This window comes from Heterodontus francisci, chromosome 25 (genome assembly GCF_036365525.1).
Source record: "Heterodontus francisci isolate sHetFra1 chromosome 25, sHetFra1.hap1, whole genome shotgun sequence".
Taxonomy (NCBI): Eukaryota; Metazoa; Chordata; class Chondrichthyes; order Heterodontiformes; family Heterodontidae; genus Heterodontus; species Heterodontus francisci.
The window spans coordinates 54,144,830-54,169,373 of record NC_090395.1 but is presented as its reverse complement, the minus strand read 5'-3'; the positions used below and the strand labels follow the sequence as shown (position 1 = coordinate 54,169,373).

Genomic DNA, 24,544 nt, shown 5'->3' with positions numbered 1-24,544 from the left:
AGTTCTTTTTTAAAAACTCATGAATAAAAGATTACACAATGAAATACAACATGTTGCTAAAGAAAATAGAAGCAAAAAAATCTTATAGAACCGTATCTAAACTTTACAATTATGTTTAGATTTATGTTTTGTATCATACAGAATATCTTACTTTTTCAGAATATAGCAAGATGCATATTCTTATTTTTAAATGAGGTTTCATGAGATAACCAGGCCACCTAGTTAGGGCAATAAGAGTCAATCACATATGCCAGACCAGAAGAGGGTAGCAGGTTCCCTTTCATGATGAGCATGTTTTCTTCCCTGATGAAGATTAGTGAACCAGTTGAGTTTTATAATCATCCAACTGAGTGGTACTAGCCTACAAGTTTCAGAATTTATGGAATTAAATTTTCAATCTACAATGGGATTTTCTAGTCCATTACCATAACCACTATACAACCATTCCTTGCAATTTTGTGAAATGTGCATTTTATGGACTTTTTCCAGAACAGATATTTAGTGGACCAGTAATTATGTTTTAAATTACTGAAAATTGTTAATTTAATAAGGTGTACCTCTTGTAAATATTAGTGAAATATATATAGGATGGAGGAAATTTAAGAGGTAGAAACCCTAATGTAAGCAATACAGTCTCAGACTTTACAAATGTATTTCCTCTGGCCTGCAAATGGTTCTACTGCAATTCTTGTAGCATTGAAGTTGAATCCAAGGCAAATGTGATAAAGGTGGGGCTTTAAGATGCATTTTCACAATTCAGAATTTGTGTCAGCACAAATATAAAAAATTTGAGACATTAGCTTTGATTTGTTTGGAAGTCACTTTTCATGGCTTCATCTGAAATTATGCAGCACATTAAGTATCTTACTTTCAAGTAGAATACTAGAGTTTTGAAATCTCGTCCTAGAATCCCTTGACATTTCATGCATTTTAAAATTTACCACCCTGCAAACAGAGTTTCTCAGTCCTTTCCACATATAGTACACCTCCCTGAGGAGGGAGATCACGACATTCTGAAGTAAAAAAAAAATACATTCTGATGTACATAGGTTTGTCAGAACCGCAAGAAAAAAAGTCATCCCTCAGATTTGGTTGAACCCCTAAAAGAAAAATCGATCATCTGAAAAAGAAAGCAATATTTAAATTTAGAAACTACATAGAAATAAAGCTATTCAACACATTATATTTAAAAGGGCAATATCCTCTTTCATTGTGTGTGATAACAGCAATGCTGCATATATATGCAGAAGGTTTAGTATATACATTAGATAAAGCAGAAACATTCCATATGTAAGTTACATACTTTTAAGATAAACATTGCAATCAGTTTCAATACTTTTTACTTTATACCATTTCTACTTTGCTTGGGGTGCATGATGCACAGCATGAGGGAAAGCAAATAAAAGTCCAATAGAAAAAGGTTTAAGAGGTGGTAGTTAGCTTAAAGCAGTCATTGAATCACTTCTTTCTGGCAAAATAATCACTCTGCTTCATGTTTTCTGTTTAAAATGTCACTGTTTTATTGAATTTAATTTTTTTTTTTATTCAACATATCATTTCAATATGGAGAAAGTTAATCTAGTCTTAGCAACTTCCCAAGGCTAGCTCTGTTAGCTAAATTTGTAGCATATTTTCTTAACTACAGTTCCTCCCATGGGCAGTGATTAGTCTACACTAGATGTAGGAATAGGACATGTTTTACTTCTAACATCCCACTTGTAACATGTTTTATGTTTCTATTTACGAATAGCTCAAACAATTATTTGGATAAATACAAACACCCCACTCACACCAGTATAAAGTGCAACTTCTGCTCTGGCAGGAAGGTACTGTCGAGTTTCATTTTTTGTAAATCTTGTTCATTAGAACATAAGAAATAGGAGCAAGAGTATTCATGCAGTTGTATCACTGCATATTTCTAAAATGTGCATGAAAATTTATTTGTAAAATGATACAATCTAAAAGAACAAACTTACATTTATATAGCACCTCTCATGCCACATCATGCTTCACAGCCAACTGTTGTAAAAGAAAATTAGATAGCCAATTTGCACAGAACAAAGGTCCCACAACTGGCCCCCCAGTACTGCACTGAAGCATCAGCTTAGGTTAAGTGAGAAAGTCTCTGCAGCAGGACTTGAATTCATGACTTCATACTCTCATTTGAGTCACTGAGCCAAGGCTGACGCCCAAATCATGCAGTACATTACCATGCAGATAGTTATGACCCACTATCAAGACATGAAAGATGATTTCAGAAATGAGGTAGTATCACACATGCAATTGCCAAGTGTGAGCTAAACAACACTTTTACATGAAGTGCAAGACTGACATCACAGTGCAGAAAAAGATGAAAATGTGATGGATGCAGGAATTTTATTGCAAACAGTAAACAATGGTAATGTATTATAACAAAGTTCAGTAAAATCTGTGCAACTTCAAACTTAAAATACATCAAAATGGGGATTGGCTGTAAATCTAGCCTAGAATGATGGAATGAAAATCTCCCCAGCACTCAGTCATTACAGCACAGAAGACCAATTGAGTCCATGCCGGCTCTTGAGCAATTCAGATAGTCCCATTCCCCCACTGTACCTCAGTAGCCCTGCAAGTTTATTTCCATCAAGTCCCTATTCACACTCAGTCTAGTTCCTACTAGGTATGAACTAGAAAGCAAAACTGTCACTAATTTTCAGACAGGCTGCAAGATGACTACTGCAGAAAATGGAAAAAAAGTTATGCTGTATAATGGGGGTTGTGCTTATGTGACAATGACAAAGGTAAAATACCCATGCTCATCCTTCTCCATCTGTATACAGCCTTTGACAAATGACCAAACCTTCCTCCAACACCTCTCCACCATTGTCCAGGTGGGTCAAACTACATTCACCTGGTCCCATTCTTATCTATCTGATCACAGCCAGAGAATTACCTGCGTTCCAGTCCTGTACTAATAGCTCTAGTATCCACCAAGAATCTACAGTTGACACCCTTCAATTTCTCAACTACATGCTGCCCCTCAGCAGCATCATCCAAAAACAGTCAGTTTCCACATGTACAGCAATGACACCCAACTCTACCTTACCATCACCTCTCTTGATTCCTCCACTGTCTCAAATTTGAGACATTGCTTCTCCAACATCGAACACTGAATGAGCAGAAATTTCCTCCAACTAAATATTGGGAAGACTGAAGCCATTGTCTTCGGTCTCTGCTACAAACCCCACTCCTCTCCCTGGCCAGTTTGTTCACAACCTTGCGTTAACCTTTGACCCCGGAATAAGCTTATGATTACATCCGCACCTTGACAAAGACCACCTATTTCCACCTCTGTAACCTTGCCCAACTCCACCCCTGCCTCAGCTCATCTACTGCTGAATACCTCATCCATGCCTTTATTACCTCTGGACTTGACTATTTTAGCAGTCCTGGAGGGCCTTCCACCCGACGACATGTGTCGGGTTCGGGTCGGGTCAGGTTGGACACTTACAGTATTAATTGGGCTTGAAAGCTTGAAAAACACATACAGTACAGTATGTGTGTAATCTAGAGTCCTGACAGTGAATATTTTATAATAATTAATCACTCAGGACCTTCCTGGTCTCTGCATCTCAGCTGCTCACTGGATAAAAACTTGCAGCAAGTATCTCAACCTATAAAGCAGGAGTCTAGGTAATGTATAATGATATTTTCTGAGCCTTCGGGCAATTGCTGTGTTTATTTTAAGCAATACAGATACTGTTACAGTGTGGCACAACATGTCTGGGTTTCTGTTTAACTCGTGACCAAACAATCAGACTTTGTGGATCCAATCTTCATCTTTCTAAACAACCTTTCAAGTCCAATTACAGTTTTTTATTTATTTATTTAGAGATACAGCACTGAAACAGGCCCTTCGGCCCACCGAGTCTGTGCCGACCAACAACCAGCCATTTATACTAACCCTACAGTAATCCCATATTCCCTACCACCTACCTACACTAGGGGCAATTTACAACAGCCAATTTACCTATCACCTGCAAGTCTTTGGCTGTGGGAGGAAACTGGAGCACCCAGCGAAAACCCACGCGGTCACAGGGAGAACTTGCAAACTCCTCACAGGCAGTACCCAGAATCGAACCAGGGTCCCTGGAGCTGTGAGGCTGCTTATCTGCACAAACTGAAAAAGTGAAAAATGGATTCGGAATTGGAAGGTAGGTAAAGTGAACATTCCGGTGGTCAGGTCGGGCTCGGGAAAAAAAAAATGGAAAGACTCAGGCTGGGTCAGGCTCGAATCCGATGTGGTTCTGTCAGGTTCGGGCCAGGTTTTTTTTTCCTAGACCCGAGCAGGCCTTTACCTTCCACATTCTACCCTCCATAAGCTTGAGGGCATCCAAGACTCTGCTGCCTAACTCACACCAAGTCCCGTTCATCCATCACCCCTGTGCTCACTGACGTACACTGGTTCCCAGTTCAGCAATGTTGCGATATTAAAATACTCATCCTAGTTTTCAAATCCCTCTGTGGCCTCACCCCTCCCTATCTCTAATCTCCTACAACCCACCAAGATATCTGTACTTGATTTTGACCTGTTGCACACCCCTAATTTTTTTTTTAAAAATTGCTCCACCATTGCTGGCTGTACCTTCAGCTCCCAAATTCCCTCCCTAAACTGCTCTGCCTCTCTTCCCTTCTTTAAACCTTTTGGTGATCTCCCATGTCCCATATTTTGTTTTATAATGCCACTGAAGCACTTTGGGATCATTTATTACATTAAATGTTATATAAATGTAAGATGCTGTTGACAGCCTGTGCAGTGGGTGAAAGATAATTTACATAGGTCAGATGATAGTTTTAAAACTGACAGCAGTGACTAGCAATAATTCTAACTGACAATCTGATTGAATGTCTTTTCCTGCTAGCAGATTTTGTTGGTGCGATAGATGACATATCACTCTTTTTCTCCCCCCTTCCCTTAATGTACTGGTTTAAGTAATAATCAGTGTGAATAATTATGCATCTTTTACATGCACTCAGCAAGTATTCTATTACCTCTTTTCTGAACGTAAATTAACCTATATTTTGTTTCATACACTGCGTACCTATTCAAACCAAGATGCCCAACTCATGACTGTAATGCTAAACCTAAAAAATAATTATTAAATACTAAAAGTTAGTGAGCAGGACCGATTAAATTAGAAACCTGTTACAATATGGAACTTAATTTACATGTTCATAAACTTTAACAATGTCACTCAGCAGCAGTCCACCAGAAGTATGATTGTACTGTTTAGCTTTTTAACCTGGCTGTCACTTTAAGGTCAATGCTCAAGTACTCCTTGTAGAAATCCATACAATTGCAGTTGCTTGCTAGTTTTTTCAATACATTTCAGGCTCCAGGATAAAGTGCCTACTTCTAATATTTTATATGTGCAACAAGTGTGATGATGCATGCTGGACACATGTAGTTCATACTTTTTAAATTAAGTTTAAAACTTTGATTTTCTACATTGAAAATTGCAGTTACTATGAAAAAAATGGCAGATGATAGGATTTAGAATATTTTTTAATGCTCTCGCAAACATATACATCTCACTTTTTACTATACCAAAAATAAAGCAATTAGCATTCAGTTCATGTTTTCCTCAGACACTCAGTAATTCACTGCGTGAAACTCAACCTTGCATTCTACCACTTCATACATCAATAAACTAGAGCCATAACTAGAGTCTCTTTTTTGTTAAACACCCAATGGGCAAGTGCTAATTTATTCCTAAACATGACATCCAAAACTTCAACAGAAAATTATTCCCTTTTGTACTCTATTCTGTCTTGAAAAATCATAGTAAACCAGTGAGAATATCTTGCTTCTTTACCATTGAACAGAGATAAAGAATTATGCAGACAACAGAGGCAGTTGTTTTGGATAAGTCAACTGAAAAATGGGTTGCAGCATAAGGCACAAATTTACAAATTTGTCTTCCCAATAGCATATCAGTGAATAGTTAAGTCATCAGCTTGGCTCAATTGCACTCACTTATGAGTCAAAAGGTTGTAAATTTAAATCTCACCAGTATTTTCACAAAGTCTAAGTGGACAGAACTGAAGTAGTGATAGATGATCAGAGATGCCACTCTTCAGACGAGACATGAACCTGGGGCCCTAGCCACCTTTTATGTAGATGTTAAGGTTCCCGTGGAACTATTTACAGAAGATTAGAGTTCTTGTGGTGCATTGGTTGATATTAATTTCTCAAACAAAACGATCAGTCCTTTGTTTCATTACTTTGTGGTAGCTTGCTGTGCACAAATTGGTTTCAGTGTGCATACAGAACACTGACTTCAAAGTAATTTGTGCAAAGCAAAGCACTTTGCATAAAATTCACTGTACTTTATTAAGCTACGAGGAAAAATTACCTTTTTGCAACATTACTTGAAGTCATTTTCTTGGGCTGAGGCCTATTTTGGATTGCTGAAGCAGTTACAGTTGAATTCAGATGCTTAGCTGAAGTAACTAAAACACAGAAAAGCAATCTACAATAAGATGTGACAAAATTACTGCCTCGTACAGTAGAAGCACAGACACCAACAGAAATACAGGATTTTCTCTTCACTTCCCCATATGGAGATGACTGATGCTCATTGCCCCACTGTTTTAGCATTAAATTAACATGCCCCTTTCACTTAAAAGTTCATCAAGAGATTGAGAAAATCCATTCCAACAAAAGCAATAGTGAAGCAAAAATCTCAGAACATTATGCTAATTAGATAAGCTTGCCCATTTCAATGTTGAAATTGCTTTGTGGGGAAACTGTAGAAATTAATCAAAACTTTACCTGTGGTTTTGACTTGCTTTTCTGATCCCTTCCCTTTAAGCACAGCTGAACTGGCTCTTTCATTTTTGCCCCCAGCACGAATAGATGAGACAGATCCAGGTCTCAAACGATTTCCAGGAGGAATCAGCTTGCTTGGTGGTTGTACTCGACTGCTGAACTCTATATTAGCGGCTCTGCTAGCACTTGAAAGTAGCTTAATGTTTGTATCAGTGGAGGGTTTAAAAGAGATTGATGAACTAGGTACCTTGCTCTCGGACATCATTGGTGCTTTATCCTTACTTTGTTTGTTGTGCAAGACAGTACTCTTTCCAGGGGGATTTACTGGGTTGTTTAGTGATACACCTGTTACAAAAATAAAAACCATGATATTTTCCTTCCTTTGCCTGGGTGCAAGTCAGGCAGCGTGTAGTTCAATTTGAAAGCCTTTGTTACCACACAACAGACAAGCTACTGCAAAGTCAAGACAACCAGAGACAGCAAAGGACATGATACAGAAATGCCAATGAATGAAATTACACCAGTTTAACCGAGAAGTGTAAACTTAAAAGTTGTTTGACATAAAGGGATATGGGGATAGCGTGGGCAAAGGGCATTGAAGGGGATAATCAGCCATGATCGTATTGAATGGCAGAGCAGGCTCGATGGGCTGAATGGTCTACGCATGCTCCTATGCTCGAAGGTTTTCATGGTGAAAGGAGCAACGTTGAGTAAAACAATTTACATTTTTTCACATGTGAATTTGCCCTGAAAAGAGCAGCTGTTTCCTTGAAAAAAGGAGATCCTCGAAGAACTGGCATGGAACACAATTAGCCGATCAACAGCAGCAAAAATAGGAACATGTAATGATCCATCAGCAGTAACTTTCTGCCCACTTCCATTCTCCACCACATATAAATCCACTGTTTCTACCCTTTCCAGTTATTTCTCCAGATGACAGGGTATGCTGCCTGAAACACTGAGGCCCTGTCAGTTCTAAGAATTTTTTTTTCAAGAAAACTGCTCTTTTCAGGGCAAATTCATATGGTGCAAAACCATAAATTGACTTACTCAACATTAGTATAAACTTCTTTCTGGGTGTGCTTAAACACTAATATATCGAAATGAATATAAACTACAATAAAGCATAGCAATATAGGGTTAATCACTTTTTCTGTACATATAATGCAAAGTATTAAAACGGCTTCAATGGGTACCTACCCCTGGTTTGCTTTCGATTCCTTGTTGAGGACAAGGGTAAAAGCAGTGAATCCTTTTTAGGATACTGGTAGGGCTTGGATGGAGATATTGAATGCATGTTTCCTTTCCTGTTTAAAACAGATGGTTGCTTCAAACCAGATGGCCTGGAAAGCACTGACTGTTATATAAAGAGAAAAATTATTCAAGTGTGTGTATGAATACAGAGGAGAGAAAAGGGAAAATTTGATAGTTTTCCAACAGAGAATTGATATTGTGGCAAAATGAGTAATAAGACTGCACTGATGAGTGGCATTACAACAAATGTTTAGTAGCTAGTAGTTAGTTTGCTATCATTGGAAATGAATTAAAGTGCGAACCAAGTTCCTATTGCAAGAGACAGTATGATATAAGCGAAAGATTTGGCAATAGTAGTGGTTATTATTTTAGCAATTCTACCACTATTACAGGCATAAATAGTACTTCTGTTTCTAATTATAAGCACAAAACTAAGTGAAATATAGCACCTTAACAGTTGCTTGCTTGCTTTCTGTAGATAGGTTACCTTCCTTTTTTCGTATTGGTTTGTCAGGAGTTATTTGTTCAGATTCATTGGTCACCTCTACACTGCAGTTGGCAATTTGAAGATCATTAGGATGTGCTTGCCCAGTGTTACTGATTGGACGGTTTTCACTTATAACTTGAAGATTCACAGAAGGAAGAAGAGCTTTATTTGGGCTGTCCAACACAAAAAATGTATCTCTTCTTGGACTTCGAGGGCTTTTTTTACAGGTTCTTTCATCTTGTAAAAGTCGGATTTTGGCTTTGGATTCTTTTTCTAATTTTGATTGGTCACTGCCACTTCTGCACTCTTTTCCCTGCCTTTTTGCATTTTCCTTTTCCTTCAAAGCACATTTTTCAAATTGATTTGCTAGCCGATTTGCTTCCTTTACTATTTCTACCAGTTTTTCTGCACTTAGGGGACTCCACTTCAGCACGCTTTCATTTGTTTTCTGCTGGTTTCCATTATTACTGTTCACATCGATCCCCATAGCAACACACCTCTCAGAGTGTCTGACTGGACCAATTAAGATTTCTTCAGTATCATTTTCAAGCAATGATTCTTGGCTGTAGAAGCAGAAAAAAATTGAACTGAATACAGGTTAAACCATATCCCATGGGCCATAACCGTGGGCAATTTATCTGGTCAAGAATTGAAAAATCCTCCATTCCTCATACAAAAATTCTAAATACGCTACAATCCAATAATGAAAAAAATACAGTAGAAAAGGAGGTGTGCAAAGGTCAAAAGGAAATTTAAAAAATTGCAAATGCTAGGAACCTAAAACAAAAAAAAGATACCAGATAGAACAAGTCTGACAGCATCTGAAAGGTGAAGACATGTTAATGTTTCAGTTGTGCAATGACATAGGAAAGACACCTGGAACATAAACCTGCCTTTTCCTTTTACAGTTGCAGATCAACTTGCATACTTGTTACAAATATTAGCCATTTTTCTCTGCACATTTGATCAATGTTCTTTAAGGTGGCCTACAATTGGCTTCAGTATTCAAGCCAAGAATGGAAAAAAAGAAACAAATCCCATTCTTGATCAGTATCCAGTGACCCCCTGCTGGAAAGTGAATGCTCGACGTGAATCAGACTCAGCTGTGATCAACGTTCCCCCAAGGTGCACGGCAACCCAGAAGGAACTACGTTGGCTGCTCACAAGTTGTCCTGTGTAAGGTAACTTGCGTGCATGGCTACGCAAACAAATTTAAGGGTACCATACATTGAAATGAACAGGCCGCACATGCAACAAACAAAAAAAAAGAGGGAACACTGCTACTGATGCTCTATGTGGTTGAGTAGCCTACCCTCACTCACAGACTGGGTATACACATGATGACTAGTGTTACGACTGAGGCGGAAGCAATGCACAGTCAATTCAGTCTCATCACCCCACAGGTCACAGCATATTATTAAAGTTTTCCCACCTAACCAGAAAACAGCCAAATTAAACTCTTTATTAACCCCAGAATAAAATACACCAAACCAGGTATCTTTAAACAACAAATTACCCATTAATAAACTAAATCTTAAACACTATTAAGATAAATTTATGTCTAAAGACCTCATAACTTATCCTAATCCCCCCATACACACATACATTCAAAAATCAAGCTTTAAAAATGGTGTTTCTTAGGAATAAAATAAATAGCTGGATTGTAAGTCCTGATGGGTTATGTTCCCAGTTGATGAGGTGCCCCAGAGTAGAATAATCAGATGCCACTGTGAATTTGACGAAAGTCGTTTAGAGATAGGCCTTTAAAGTATTTCAGTTGCAGCAGGCGTCACAGTTCTTTCAACGCGGAGCACAGCAATAGGTCTACTTGGATTTTCAAACTGGCAGTCTTTTGGCAAAAACTTCACTGAGAATTCCAGCAAACTCAAACAGGCAATAGAGAGTTACTTCTGTAGCACAGACTTCTTAGAGTTTCAAAATAAAACAGAATTTACTACCTCCAACAATGAAAATGTTCTTTCCAGGGCTTTTTTCTTCTTAGGCAAACCCTGTCTGAGCTCAATGTCGATTTTCTCTGCTGAGATATAGACAGCTTCTTTTTAGTAAGCACACATTATTGGGCTCCGCATCAGACTGGTTTCAGCCAGTCCCTGCACACAGTCAAATTGAACATTGCAGCAGATCTCCTGCTGTTACTTAGGGAACACTCTGGCTGTGACACTGTTCTCAAAGAATCTAAAAAAACTTCTGTGTTAAAGATATACTGTTTTAAATAGGAGGAGAAAAAAAAATAGTTCCATGACACTAGCCACTTTTTTTGTTGACTGGTACATTTTAAACTGCAAAAGTCAATTCTTAACGAGAAGGATAAGTAGGAGGAGACAGAAAATATAAGCAGACCGCCCATGGCACCTTTTAGTCAGAACAGTACAATGGGGAACAGCGTGGCACTTACAGTAAGTGCAAGCTCTAGGCAAGACTTACATCTATAAACTAAAAAAAAAACTTGAACAAACTGAAATTTTCATGTGCATGTATGCTCTTCTAATTTGGGTGCTTGGTTCAGATGATGGCAATTTGCACTTGGCCCAAAAGGTTACTCTGCTACTAAACAGGCAAAAATTTACTGCTGAAGTGATAAAGCACTATAATATACTTGAAAACAACAAACAATTCCTTGCCCCTTTAACAAGGTTACACTTCTTGACCGAGTCTACCTTACCTTTCAGCTGGAAAACTAATTCCAAAATCAAATGTTTCTTCAGTTATAAAGTTAACACCTAGCAGGAAAAGAAAATATTATTAATTTTGTTTAAAATTACAAAACTTACCCACAATATCTTAAATACTGGAGTTTCAGAATTTACACAACAGTCTACAGATCAAGTAGTAATTCATTGTGTGAGGCATTTGATATTTCATTGTGAATAAGCACTAAACAACTTATTACATTAGACTCAAAGAAAGCATTTATATATCCTGGACATCTTTAGGATGCCACAAAGCAGTTTGCAAACCAAGGTTTAAAGTGCAATCGCTGTTATGGAGACGTTCAATAGATCCAAATAGTACACAGCGAGGTTCCAAAAAAAAAAAATGCAAACGAATGAACTGACCAATTATTGGTAGTGAGTGTTGAAGGGAGGAATACAAACACCAGAATTCTACATATTTCTAGTGATGTCATGTCAGGTTCTTTTAAGTCTAAATGAGTAGGCAGATAGGTCCTCAGTTTAATGTCTCATTAAAAGACAGCACCTTTGAAAATTCAGCACTCCCTTAATACTGCACTAAAGTGGTAGCCTAGATTACATAATTAATCAGTAGTGGGACTTCAATCCAAAACCTTCTGCCTCAGGAAGCCAACTAAACTAAATTCACACTCAACCCAAGAAACTGTAGACAACTGGATTTTATTTATTCATTCTTGGAATATGGGCGTTGTTGGCAAGGCCAGTATTTATTTCCCATAGCAAGCTGCTTTCTTGAACCACTACAGTCCAAGATACTCCCACACTACTTAGGGAGGGAATCCATAAATTCTTGAGTGCACTTTGAATAATTACATGGAGGCATCAGGGTTAGCATTCCTTACACACCCTCAATGCTACAGAAATTAGTCTTTCACTATTGCTACACTGTATGCACAATTGTTAACCTGGTGTCACCTTATACTCTTAAACACAAAGAATGTAAATAGAGCCAGTTATACATCACCAGGAGCTAATACTTGTAATATACTTTCAAATAATAAATGGTGTTGGAAGTAGTTTATGTGAACTTGTATTCTATACGATACACAGCAACTTTGACATTTAGTCAAGTTTACACCCTCATATTCGCACCCCACCCCGGCAAGTTATATAATACAACTACAATTCACATTGCACTTTTTAAACTTAGAAAAACATTCCAAAGGCGTAATATTACAAAAAATGGATGTCGGGACAAATAAAGGGATGTTAGGAGGATGCAAAGGGGTGGGGCATAAGGAGGGCCAAAAAGGAAGGGAAGTGGAGGGGCAGAACAGTTTCAGGATGGTATTCCAGAAGATGGAGCTTAGACTGCTGCCAATGGTGATGTGAAAGGGGGAGCACACAAAAGACCAGAACCATAAGAACAGAGTTTGTTGAGCTGGAGGAGATTACAAAGATAGGGTGGGGAGATGCTACAAAGCACTTTAAACACAAGGATGAAAATTTTAAATTTGAGGTTTTGGTTTGGAGGGGGGGAGTGGGGTGAACAACCAAATGCCAACATAGATCAGCAAGGAAAGAGATGCCGTCAAGTGGGACTTCGTTCGGATAGTGTATACGCAGTAGAGTCTTGCATGAGCTGAGGTTTACCTAGGGTGGAGTATAGGTCGTCAGCCAGAAGAACATTGGATTAGTTGAATTACTGAAGCGAGAAAGGTACATAGGTGAATGTTTCAGTGCCAGATGGACTGAGGCATAGACAGAGGTGACAATGTTATGGAGGTGGAAGCAAGTGTTTTTTGTAATGGATAGTATATAGATTGGAAACTCGGCTCAATTGAATAGGAGGTTATAACCACGACAAGTCAGGTTCAACTCGAGACAGTAAACGTGCATCAAATGTTGCAATTACCATCATCAGTTGACAAATTCATTCTTGACTTCAACAGTGAGTTTCCAATTAGCTCAATAAATGCTTTATCTGATAAAGAAAGAAATCTGTTAGACTAATACAAGTAAAAACAAAATTTCTGTTGACTGACAGAACTTTTGAGCCATTTATTCCATAAATCATAGCACTACTTTTCATAGATTTTCCAAAAAGATGCCATGAAACACTAAGTCAGGAATGTGATGAAATGTTCTCCACTTGCCTGGATGAATGAATGCAGCTCCAACAACGCTCAAGAAGCGACACCATTCAGAATAAAACAGCCCACTCGATCGGCACCCCACCCGTCACCTTAAGCATTCATTCCCTCCACCATCAGCGCAGTGGCAGCAGTGTGTACCATCTACAAGATGCACTGCAGCAACTTACCAAGCCTCCTTCAACTGCACCTTCCAAACCCTGCAACCTCTTCCACCGAGAACAAAGGAATTATGGGAACACCACCACCTGGATGTTCCCCTGCAAGCCACACAACATCCTGACTTGAAACTATTATCACCATTCCTTCACTGTCACTGGGTCAAAATCCTGGAACTCCCTTCCTATACCACGTGGGCTGCAGCAGCTCAAGAAGGGAACCACCACCTTCTCAAGGGCAATGCAGTGAGGTTATTACTGCTTGATAGCATGGTCAACGACACCTTCCATTACTTTGTTAATGATTGAGAGCTGTGATGGGGCTGTAATTGGTCAGATAGAATTTGTCCTGCTTTTTGGGAACAGGACATACCTGGACAATTTTTAATGGATGTTCTGCAAGATCTTAAGTTTTCATTATCACTTCAAAAATACTTTTTCGATTGATGCCTGCGTGAACAAAAAGTCCATAATATGTACAAGTTTAAGGACTCAAATGGTTTCAGAATCATTTGATAATTTACAATGTGTAAGATATAAACTAATCTTAGTCAAAGCAAACCATGCACAGGCAAACTGGTTCCACAACACAATATGATCAATACACCCCAACACTGCGGCGCAGTGGTTAGCACTGCAGCCTCACAGCTCCAGTGACCCGGGTTCAATTTCAGGTACTGCCTGTGTGGAGTTTGCAAGTTCTCCCTGTGTCTGCGTGGGTTTCCTCCGGGTGCTCCGGTTTCCTCCCACATGCCAAAGACTTGCAGGTTGATAGGTAAATTGGCCATTATAAATTGCCCCTAGTATAGGTAGGTGGTAGGGAAATATAGGGACAGGTGGGGATGTGGTAGGAATATGGGATTAGTGTAGGATTAGTATAAATGGGTGGTTGATGGTCGGCACAGACTCAAAGACCAAAGAACAAAGATAATTACAGCACAGGAACAGGCCCTTCGGCCCTCCAAGCCTGCGCCAATCCAGATCCTCTCTCTAAACATGTCGCCTATTTTCTAAGGTTCTGTATCTCTTTTCTTCCTGCCCATTCATGTATCTGTCTAGATACATCTTAAAAGACTCCATCGTGCCCGCGTCTACCACCTCCGCTGGCAACGCGTTCCAGGTGCCCACCACCCTCTGCGTAAAGAACTTTCCACGCATATCCCCCCTAAACATTTCCCCTTTCACTTTGAACTCGTGTCCTCTAGTAATTGAAACCCCCACTCTGGGAAAAAGCCTCTTGCTGTCCACCCTGTCTATACCTCTCATGATTTTGTACACCTCAATCAGGTCCCCCCTCAACCTCCGTCTTTCTAATGAAAATAATCCTAATCTACTCAACCTCTCTTCATAGCTAGCGCCCTCCATACCAGGCAACATCCTGGTGAACCTCCTCTGCACCCTCTCCAAAGCATCCACATCCTTTTGATAATGTGGCGACCAGAACTGTACGCAGTATTCCAAATGTGGCCGAACCAAAGTCCTATACAACTGTAACATGACCTGCCAACTCTTGTACTCAATGCCCCGTCCGATGAAGGAAAGCATGCCGTATGCCTTCTTGACCACTTTATTTACCTGCGTTGCCACCTTCAGGGAACAGTGGACCTGAACACCCAAATCTCTCTGGACATCAATTTTCCCCAGGACTTTTCCATTTACTGTATAGTTCACTCTTGAATTGGATCTTCCAAAATGCATCACCTCACATTTGCCCTGATTGAACTCCATCTGCCATTTCTCTGCCCAACTCTCTAATCTATCTATATTCTGCTGTATTCTCTGACAGTCCCCTTCACTATCTGCTACTCCACCAATCTTAGTGTCGTCTGCAAACTTGCTAATCAGTCCACCTATACTTTCCTCCAACTCGGTGGGCCGAAGGGCCTGTTTCAGTGCTGTATCTCTAACCTAAACTATAAAGGACCAAAAATTCAGAGTGGCCAGCTGTCAAAAACTGGGGCAGTTCTAAATAGCAGCCTCTCTTAGTGGCAGAGTTTAAAAGAATCGTTGGAGTGATGTAGAGCAAGACATATTATTACTTTCAGATTTGCAGCCGTCATTCACCAGCTACACCAATATTAAATGCCAGGAGTTCAGAAGGGGCTTCATTATATCTCTTGGATAACATTATGGTGCCGCAATGCAAGTCTTCACATTGTAGAAATTTTCTAGGTAGCCCATTTCAAGCCATAAGAGAAGGAAAACACTGCAGATGCTGAAAACCTAAAATAGAAAAAAGAAATGCTGCAAACACTCAGTATGGTTAGAGGGAAACACAGGGTTAATTACGCAGGTCAATGACCTTAGGTCAAAGTTTACGCGTTTCACAACTTGTTTTGAGTTTTTACAGCATCTAATGTTTTTTTTTTGGAGGGGTGGGGAAGAAAGGTCCATTACAAGCCAATTCTATCAACACTGTTCAGAAGAAGAACGAACAGAGCCATATAACCAGGGTCTGTAGTTGGCCACCCAGCTAGGTCCAGGGACATGGAGCCGGCTCTCTGCGGCTTCAAATAAAGTTACAACGGGCCACTATCTTCTGGGTGCAGAGTAACATAAAACAAGTGGCAGTTTTAAAATTCCTGATGCTGCCTCCTGGCCAAAGATCCCCAATGGAGAAAATATCTGCTCCTCCCTTTACACAGAACCAGCTGCAACGTCTTCATTTCACACTAAAGTTCTCCAAGTGCAAAATACACCATTTTAAACACACAACACCGTGTCTATCACCCCAAACTAGTTCAAACACCCTAAGCGGCGTCATCACACACTTTATAGTTTAAGGCAGATACTTTCCTACCTTCAATTTCACAAGCCAAACCTTTTTGTTTATTTTCTGCCGCTCCCGCCCACAGGGGAAGGGGGCGGGACCACATTCAAACTGGCCGCATGTGATCACAAACCGCTCCTGGGATTGGTCGGGATGTTCTACAGTAACGGACTTTGCGGTCTTCCTTTTAAAATTAAAAATAAAATTTGACTCATGTTATTGCTTTAAAGCAACTTCAATCTCGACCCATACTAAATTAAAATCTATTGTCAAAGGATATTTTTATTTTCTGCTAGGTTTTATGGCTAAATTGACATCGAGAAGTCACTTTTCATTGGTTCATTGGCGAGACGGTGTGCCGCAATTGGGTAGGAACCACGTCAGTCATTTAAGGAGCCAGTTGGCGAGCATTTGAAATATTCTCGCGGGCATGCGGTGACGGTTGGAGGTGCGGAGGCGCTCGAGGGAGACAAACTATTGGCCAGGTCTTGTCCTCCAAGGGGACCAATCAGAAATCTAGCCAAACCCACTTGTGGTGCAAACAAATAGACACCACGTGGGAGCGTGGTTTGTTCCTCATAACCTATAGGCGACATGTTATAAAAAGTAAGTACAATGTGACTTGCTTCTCCGAATGACCCATTTGCACCTCTACCAACTGATGTTTTTTCTTTATATGAAATAGTAAAAATATTTATTTTTTCAGAGTCAGTTTGATCCTTATGGAACATGAGTTATGGCCAAAGGTTGATGGTTTGTAGTTCAGAAAACATTGCTTTTAGTGAATTATTATCTGGTATAGCCTTTCTTTGTAGATGCTGGAATGATTATTCCACATTGTTCTCACATTGAACAACTTCTCCTTCAACTCCACTCACTTCCTTCAAATAAAAGGTGTTGCTGTGAGTACCTGCATGGGTCCTAGTTATGCTTGTCTTTTTGTGGGATATATTAAACATTCCTTATTCCAGTCCTACTCAGGCCCCCACTCCCAACTCATTTTCCGGTACGTTGATGACTGTATCGGTGCTGTTTCCTGCTCCCGCCCCAAACTGGAAAACCTTATCAACTTTACTTCTAATTTCCATCCTTCTCTCACCTTTACATAGTCCATCTCCAACACTTCCCTTCCTCGACTTCTCTATCTCCGGTGATAGGCTGTCTACTAATATTCATTATAAGCCCACCAACTCCCACAACTACCTCGACTACACATCTTTACACCCTGCCTCCTGTAGGGACTCCATTCCATTCTCAGTTTCTCCGTCTCCAACACAGCTGCTCTGATGATGCAACCTTCCATGACAGCGCTTCTGATTTGTCTTCCTTTTTCCTTAACTGAGGATTCCCCCCCCCCCCCCCCACCCCTACTGCGATTGACAGGGCCCTCAACTGTGTCTGGTCCATTTCCTGCATCTCTACCTTCACTCCTTCCCCTCCCTCCCAGAACCGTGACAGGGTTCTCCTTGCCCTCTCTTCCCACCCCACCAGCCTCCACATCCAGAGGATCATCTTCCGCCACTTCCGCGACGTCCAGCGTGATGCCACTACCAAATGCATCTTCCCCTCCTCTTCTCTCCTCTGTCAGCATTCGGAAGGGATCATTCCCTCCTCCATTACCCCCAACACCTCGTCCCCTTCCCATGCAATCGCAGGAGGTGTAATACCTGCCCATTCACCTCCTCTCTCCTCACTGTCCAAGGCCCCAAACACTCCTTTCAGGTGAAGCAGCGATTTGCTTGTACTTGTTTCAATTTAGTATACTGTATTCGCTGCTCACAATGTGGTCTCCTCTATATTGAGGAGACCAAACACAGATTGGGTAACTGCTTTGCAGAACACCTCCGCTCAGGACGAAAGCATAACCCTGAGCTTCTGGTTGCTGGCCATTTCAACCCCCCCCCCCCCCCCACCCCACCCCCACTGTCATGCCCACATATCTGTCCTGGGATTGCTGCAGTGTTCCAGTGAACATCAACGCAAGCTTGAGGAACAGCATCTCACTTACTGATTAGGCACCCAACAGCCTGCCGCACTGAACATTGAGTTCAATAATGTCAGAGCATGACGGGGCCCCTCTTTTTATTTTCAGCTATTTTTTATTTTGTTTCATTATTGATTTTTTTTTACCATGTGCCAACCCGCTGCTTTATTTGTCATGTTTGTGCTTTGGGCCAGGTTGTTCTATTTTTTTCTATCAATTAACACCATCTCTGCACTAACGCTTTGTTTTTCAGCACATCATGAACATACCGGTTGCCTTTGCTCCATGACCTTCTGGTCAGTTATTCTCTCTGACCTTCTGTCCTATCAACACCTTGCCTTTTGTTATCTCTGGAGCAACTGTACTCCCGCAAGGCATCAGTGCTTTCAGGAAAGGATGGATGGGGCGGGGGGAAATGTGACAAAGGAGTGCTCATCAGTGCTCTCATTTGTTAAATAGTTTGACAAATACAATTCAACTAGCACTTAGAACAAATCCCTTGCATCCTGGATCAAACCAGCCTCAGGCAAATTATCTTTTGCTCTTCATTTTGAAGTCTGCAAGAAAAGATAACTACTTTTTTAACTCAAAGTTATTTCAAAATGATGTAAAATCATACAGAAATATTCCTATTTTCACTATGGTACGTGACTCTACTGATACTCTCTCTTCTCTCTCTTTGGCCTCCTTATCTCGAGATACAATGGATAAGTGCCTGGAGGTGGTCAGTGGTTTGTGAAGCAGCGCCTGGAGTGGCTATAAAGGCCAATTCTAGAGTGACAGGCTCTTCCACAGGTACTGCAGAGAAATTTGTTTGTCGGGGCTGTTACACAGTTGGCTCTCCCCTTGCGCCTCTGTCTTTTTTCCTGCCAACTACTAAGTCTCTTCGACTCGCCACATTTTAGCCCCGTCTTTATGGCTGCCCGCCAGCTCTGGCGGACGCTGGCAACTGACTCCCACGACTTGTGATCAATGTCACAGGATTTCATGTCGCGTTTGCAGACGTCTTTAAAGCGGAGACATGGACGGCCGGTGGGTCTGATACCAGTGGCGAGCTCGCTGTACAATGTGTCTTTGGGATCCTGCCATCTTCTATGCGGCTCACATGGCCAAGCCATCTCAAGCGCCGCTGACTCAGTAGTGTGTATAAGCTGGGGATGTTGGCCGCCTCGAGGACTTCTGTGTTGGAGATACAGTCCTGCCACCTGATGCCAAGTATTCTCCGGAGGCAGCAAAGATGGAATGAATTGAGACGTCGCTCTTGGCTGACATACGTTGTCCAGGCCTCGCTGCCATTGAGCAAGGTACTGAGGACACAGGCCTGATACACTCGGACTTTTGTGTTCCGTGTCAGTGCGCCATTTTCCCACACTCTCTTGGCCAGTCTGGACATAGCAGTGGAAGCCTTTCCCATGCGTTTGTTGATTTCTGCATCTAGAGACAGGTTACTGGTGATAGTTCAGCCTAGTATCTACTGATACTACAATGCACAAAACCTTATAGCAAAGATAGGAATATATAATGCAAACTTGATATGACTGGAAATAAACACATCTGTCAGCATCTGTAAATAAAAAAGGTTTTTCATGTAAAGCCTTCAACAGAACCATTCTGCAGTATTGTTATTTTAATTGAAGGCTTCTCCCTGGATACCAAATAGATAGATATCTTGGAAACAATAATTTAGTCAACAAACCATTTTATTTTTGGAATAGTGCAATATATCCAGAGTTGCCAACTCTTCTCAAGTTCAGTTTTGAATAGGGGGTGAGCAACTGCTTAAGTTTTAATGCAAGTTTTGCTGGAGCCACCAATGACTAAATGAAAACCCAACACAAACATAAACATGACCTTCACACGAGACCAAAGGAAAAGGGTTAAAATTAACAAAAACACGATTGATTTCTATTTTCGAAATTTGAGTGCAACAATAACTTACATTTGTAGAGCACCTTTAACATAGTAAGTGAAAATCCAGACTCATGAGACACTGACCACCTCTCCACCACCACCGCCCCCCCCCCCATAAAAACATCATTTAAGGTTTTCTTGCTGTTGACCTGGTGCCATTTTGTACTTTTATTCACACTGACCTTTGTAATTAGTATAATGGGGGCAGAAAACCCTGAATAATTCACAAATTTGTTTATGGCAAGTATAATGAGAATAGAAAGTCCTTTAACCAGGAGCAATACCTTATTAATTTTGCATAAAACAATTTTATATAGAATTTGGAGTACAGAAACAGGCCATTTGGCCCTAAAGTTCATGCCTGTGTTTACGCTGCACAAGAACCTCCTCACACCAACTGCATCTAACCCTTTCAGCATAACCATTTATTCCTTTCTCCTTCATGTACTTCTCTTTTTACCCCTTAAATGTATCTGTTATTTCACTCAACTATGCCATGTGATTGCAAGTTCCACATTCTAATCTCATCCTGAATAAGGTTTTCCCTGAATTCCCCATAAGAATTATTAGTTACAACCTTATATTTATGACCCTTAATTTTGGACTCTCCCACAAGAGGAAATATCTTCTCTATGTCTAACCCATCAAACCAGTTAATGATTTTAAAGACCTCCATCAGGTAACCACTTGGCCTCCTCTGTTCTAGAGAAAAGATCCTGACCTATTCCATCTTTCCTGATAGTTATAACCTTTCAGTTCTGGGACCATCTTTGTAAATCTTTATTGCAACCTATGCAGTTCCTCTATATCCTTCTTGTAATATGGAGAGTATAATAAGAGAGCAGTTAATAAAGAATACAGTATCCTGGGCTTTATTAATAGGGGCATAGCATACAAAAGCAAGAAAGTTATGTTGAACTTCTGTAAGACACTAACTTGGCCTCAGCTGAAGTATTGTGTCCACTTCTGGGCACTGTGTTTTGGGAAGGATGTGAAGGTGTTGGAGAGAGTGCAGAAAAAATTCACGAGAATGATTCCAGGGATGAGGAACTTCAGTTATGAAGATAGATTGGAGAGGTTGGGACTATTTTCCTTGAAGAAAAGGCTGAGAGGAGATTAGATAGAGATATTCAAAATCATGAAGGGTCAGGACAGAGAAGATAGGGAAAAATTGTTCCCACTCGCAAAAGGATGGAGAACGAGAGGGCACAGAATTAAAGTAATTGGTAAGAGAAGCAAAAGCGACATGAGGAAAAACTTTTTTCACACAGCTTCTGGTTAAGGTCTGGAATGCACTGCCAGAGACTGTGGTGAAGACAGGTTCAATCAAGGCATTCAAAAGGGAATTAGACCGTTATCTGAAAAGGAAGAATGTCCAGGGTCACGGGGAGAAGGCAGGGAAGTGGCACTAGGTGAAGTGCTCATTAGCAGATCTGGTGCAGACATGATGGGCCAAATGGTCTCCTTCTGCACTGTAACAACTCAGATTCTGTGAAAGCTTACATTGGAAATAGAATTCACTCTTAAAGTAACTGAAGAAATTTGGATTAAAACTGTTGAACTATTTATATTGCTAAGTTGTCATCAGACTTCACAAAAAGCTCAACAACCTAAACTCATTACAGATGTATGCATGCACAAACACTTACACATGAATGTACAAATTTCAGAGAAATTAATGTAGAAGATTTGGCATTACAAATGAAATGGATTATGAAAATCATACTTTTAATTTATCACTACCATATACAAAGCATGAAATATTTGGTTTCTGATGAAGGGTCACTGACCTGAAATGTTAACTCTGCTTCTCTCTCCACAGATGCTACCAGACCTGCTGAGTATTTCCAGCATTTCTTGTTTTTATTCCATTATTTATGTATGAATAATGAATGTGACCAAGTTTTTCACTAATGGGGAGCATCACAGCCAACTTTGATGTTGTATTCACTTATGACGTTGTATTCACTTATGACATCCATACAAGAGTAATTCCAGAAGGAGTCACTGTACAAGTATCAAGAGCAAGAAACCTGACTGATTTTTCTCTTCTTCTAGGCCATTTGTAGTGTCTTTACTACTACATGACTGATATCAAGAAACTGAGCATAGACAGAGATTGACATAGGTCCTTTGTGATCTGTATGGTTCAGCTGGTGACTGAAAAAACTTGCAGTATCCTTAATTTGCATACCTGTAATTTCAAAAATGTTCTTACCAAAAAGTAAAAATCATCAGTTTTATGCATTCAGAAATGCCCTAATAATAGCACATAAAATGTTAAATATGACTTCCTGTTTGGTTATTGAATAATATTTTAAATCTGAATACCCAGCCAGAGTTAGTCACATTTCAATTAATGCATAATTGAACAATATGTCTTTGGTACCAATTGTTTGGATGCTATTGTTTGTGTGATTCAATGTGCATTTAATACTGAAATTGTGAACTTGTATAGAAGCATTTGATATTGTGCAATCTTGAATATGACATTTTTAGGTAGAAATCAGTGGATTACCCATAGTTGTCAGATTTTCAGTAGGATGTTAAGTTTCTGAAATGTAAAACAGAATTTTTTTTTAAATTGTCTTCCTAATCCAAATTTTTGCCTGTCTCATGATGTGAAGGTTTTCCTGAACCATACAAAAACAAAAAGCCAATCACTTCACTGGAATTATCAGGGGCTCCAGACTGGATCGAAGCCATGTGCAATTGCATGTTCCTAGCGCTGCTGCTGATGTTTATGTTCCATACGAGCCTCCCCTAACCCTCTTCATCTGACCCTATCAACATAATCTACTTGTAACTCTCCATTTTTATCTAGCTTCTCTTTAAATGCATCCATTATTCACTTCAATTGTTGCAGTGAGTTCCACATTCTGACCATTGTCTGGATAATTGCGTTTGCCCTGAATTCCCTATTGGATTTATTACTGACTGTCTTTTGTTTATGGCTCCTAGTCTCCCCTGCAAGTGGAAACATGGGCTGAATTTTCCCACTTTAGCTTTTTCTGGACATCAGGATCACTTTCGGGTTACAAACCCAATTAATTGCCAAAGCAGTGGGACTGCCAGACCAATCCTCTGGGAGGCGTCCAATTGAGGACCTGTCTCCGAGATTGCTGTCCAATTAGGGGCAGCAGGTGGGTTGAGGAGGCAGGAGGGTGATTCAATGTGGGATATAACAAAGTTATTCCTGACAATGCAGCGGCCCGCTCATGTCATCATAATGCACCAATCTGCACGCATGCGCAGCTACATCTTGCCAGGACTAAGTGGTGCATGTGTGGGATGACGTCACCGCGCAGTGCCAACGTCATCGCGTATCTGCGCCTGGTCCATCTACGTGTATGTGCGATACAGCGCCATCGGGTATCCAACCTCCCACTTGGCTGGAGGAAGCGGCTGAATGGGAGACTTTGAGGCTGGAGCTCTCCCCTCTCGCTCCAGGCCTTGATGCTTCCTCACTCCAGACCTCACTGCTTCCCACCACTCCCCTGGCCATTTGTTCTCTGCTCCTCACTTCGCGTCACCCAACTCTCCGGCCGCTCGCTCCCCACGTTCCCGCACACTTCCCCCCCCCCCCCCCACCAGCCGCTAACTCTAGGCCGCGCCGCTTCCCTCCTCTTGGCCACTCGCTCCTAGGTCGCCCCGTCACCCCTTGTTTTTTTGGGCGGCGCATTGAGACCGATCAAATGTGGGAGTGAATGGCTGAGAGGAGGGAAGCGGCGCGGCATGGAGCTAATGGCTGGAGACGGCGGGGGTGGGGGAAGCAGGGAGCGGGGTGGCGCGAGCGGAGAACAATTGGGCAGGGGAGTCCGCGAGCAGCGAGGTCTGGAGCAAGTGGGGGGGGGGGTGGGGAGAATGGCCGGTGGGGAGGAGGGGGAGAAAGCGAGTTGCTGGGGGGGAGTGGGGTGGGGGGGAGAGGAGAGCAGCCATTGGAGCAGGAGCTAGGAGCTGAGTTTGGGTGAAATCAGTCCTGGCCAGTCATATAAATGAATCACAAAAACGAATTGGCAGCACATCCATCAGGATGCCAGGAGACCGTCTTCCAATGGAAATGCAATCATAAAATTCCTTTTTGTATTTAATAGGATTATGGAATATTAAATAGATCTGAGGATTACAGTTAGTATCCTATAACTACATAAAACATTAGTGGGCTTCCATCCAACTTAATGTAAGGTTAGTTTGCTGGAATGATCTAACCTTAAGTATTTCCTGTGATAAATTGAGCAGCGCCATCTTTCATCCTGGCAGCTGCCTGTAGGTCACAGACACGAGGTTCCAGTTGAAGAGCCTGCATTTGCAAGTACTGTGCCACCTAGTGGTTGCGTTGTCAGCAAACTTAGCCATTTTTAA

General features: G+C 40.9%; 1 protein-coding gene across 4 annotated transcripts; it reads right to left on the bottom strand.

Moving 5' to 3' along the window:
• On the bottom strand, positions 1-16,419 carry LOC137383872 (proline/serine-rich coiled-coil protein 1-like). Of its 4 annotated transcripts, XM_068057217.1 has the most exons (10): positions 16,318-16,384; positions 15,557-15,740; positions 13,122-13,190; positions 11,236-11,293; positions 8,515-9,115; positions 8,012-8,168; positions 6,815-7,156; positions 6,396-6,492; positions 1,977-2,019; positions 1-1,120 (listed from the first exon to the last, which is right to left on the bottom strand). In XM_068057217.1, exons 3-9 carry the CDS (start codon positions 13,141-13,143, stop codon positions 2,010-2,012), a joined length of 1,287 nt encoding a protein of 428 aa, XP_067913318.1. In that variant the 5' UTR covers positions 13,144-13,190; positions 15,557-15,740; positions 16,318-16,384; the 3' UTR covers positions 1-1,120; positions 1,977-2,009. The 4 variants fall into 4 exon arrangements, with proteins under 4 accessions (XP_067913318.1, XP_067913316.1, XP_067913317.1 ...); XM_068057215.1 differs by lacking the exon at positions 15,557-15,740 and having other exon boundaries at positions 16,318-16,419; XM_068057216.1 differs by lacking the exons at positions 1,977-2,019; positions 15,557-15,740 and having other exon boundaries at positions 16,318-16,419.
• Between the last annotated feature and the right edge of the window lie 8,125 nt (positions 16,420-24,544).

Bases quoted from the DNA above. Each gene is read 5' to 3' on its own strand.
- LOC137383872 (XM_068057215.1), bottom strand. From the start codon at position 16,393: ATGTGGTCCCGCCCCCTTCCCCTGTGGGCGGGAGCGGCAGAAAATAAA. The intron at 7,157-8,011 runs GTAGGTACCCAT...TTTTTGTAACAG, and splicing joins GAATCGAAAGCAAACCAGGG to GTGTATCACTAAACAACCCA. The intron at 6,493-6,814 runs GTAAAGTTTTGA...TCTGTGTTTTAG, and splicing joins AAAGCAAGTCAAAACCACAG to TTACTTCAGCTAAGCATCTG.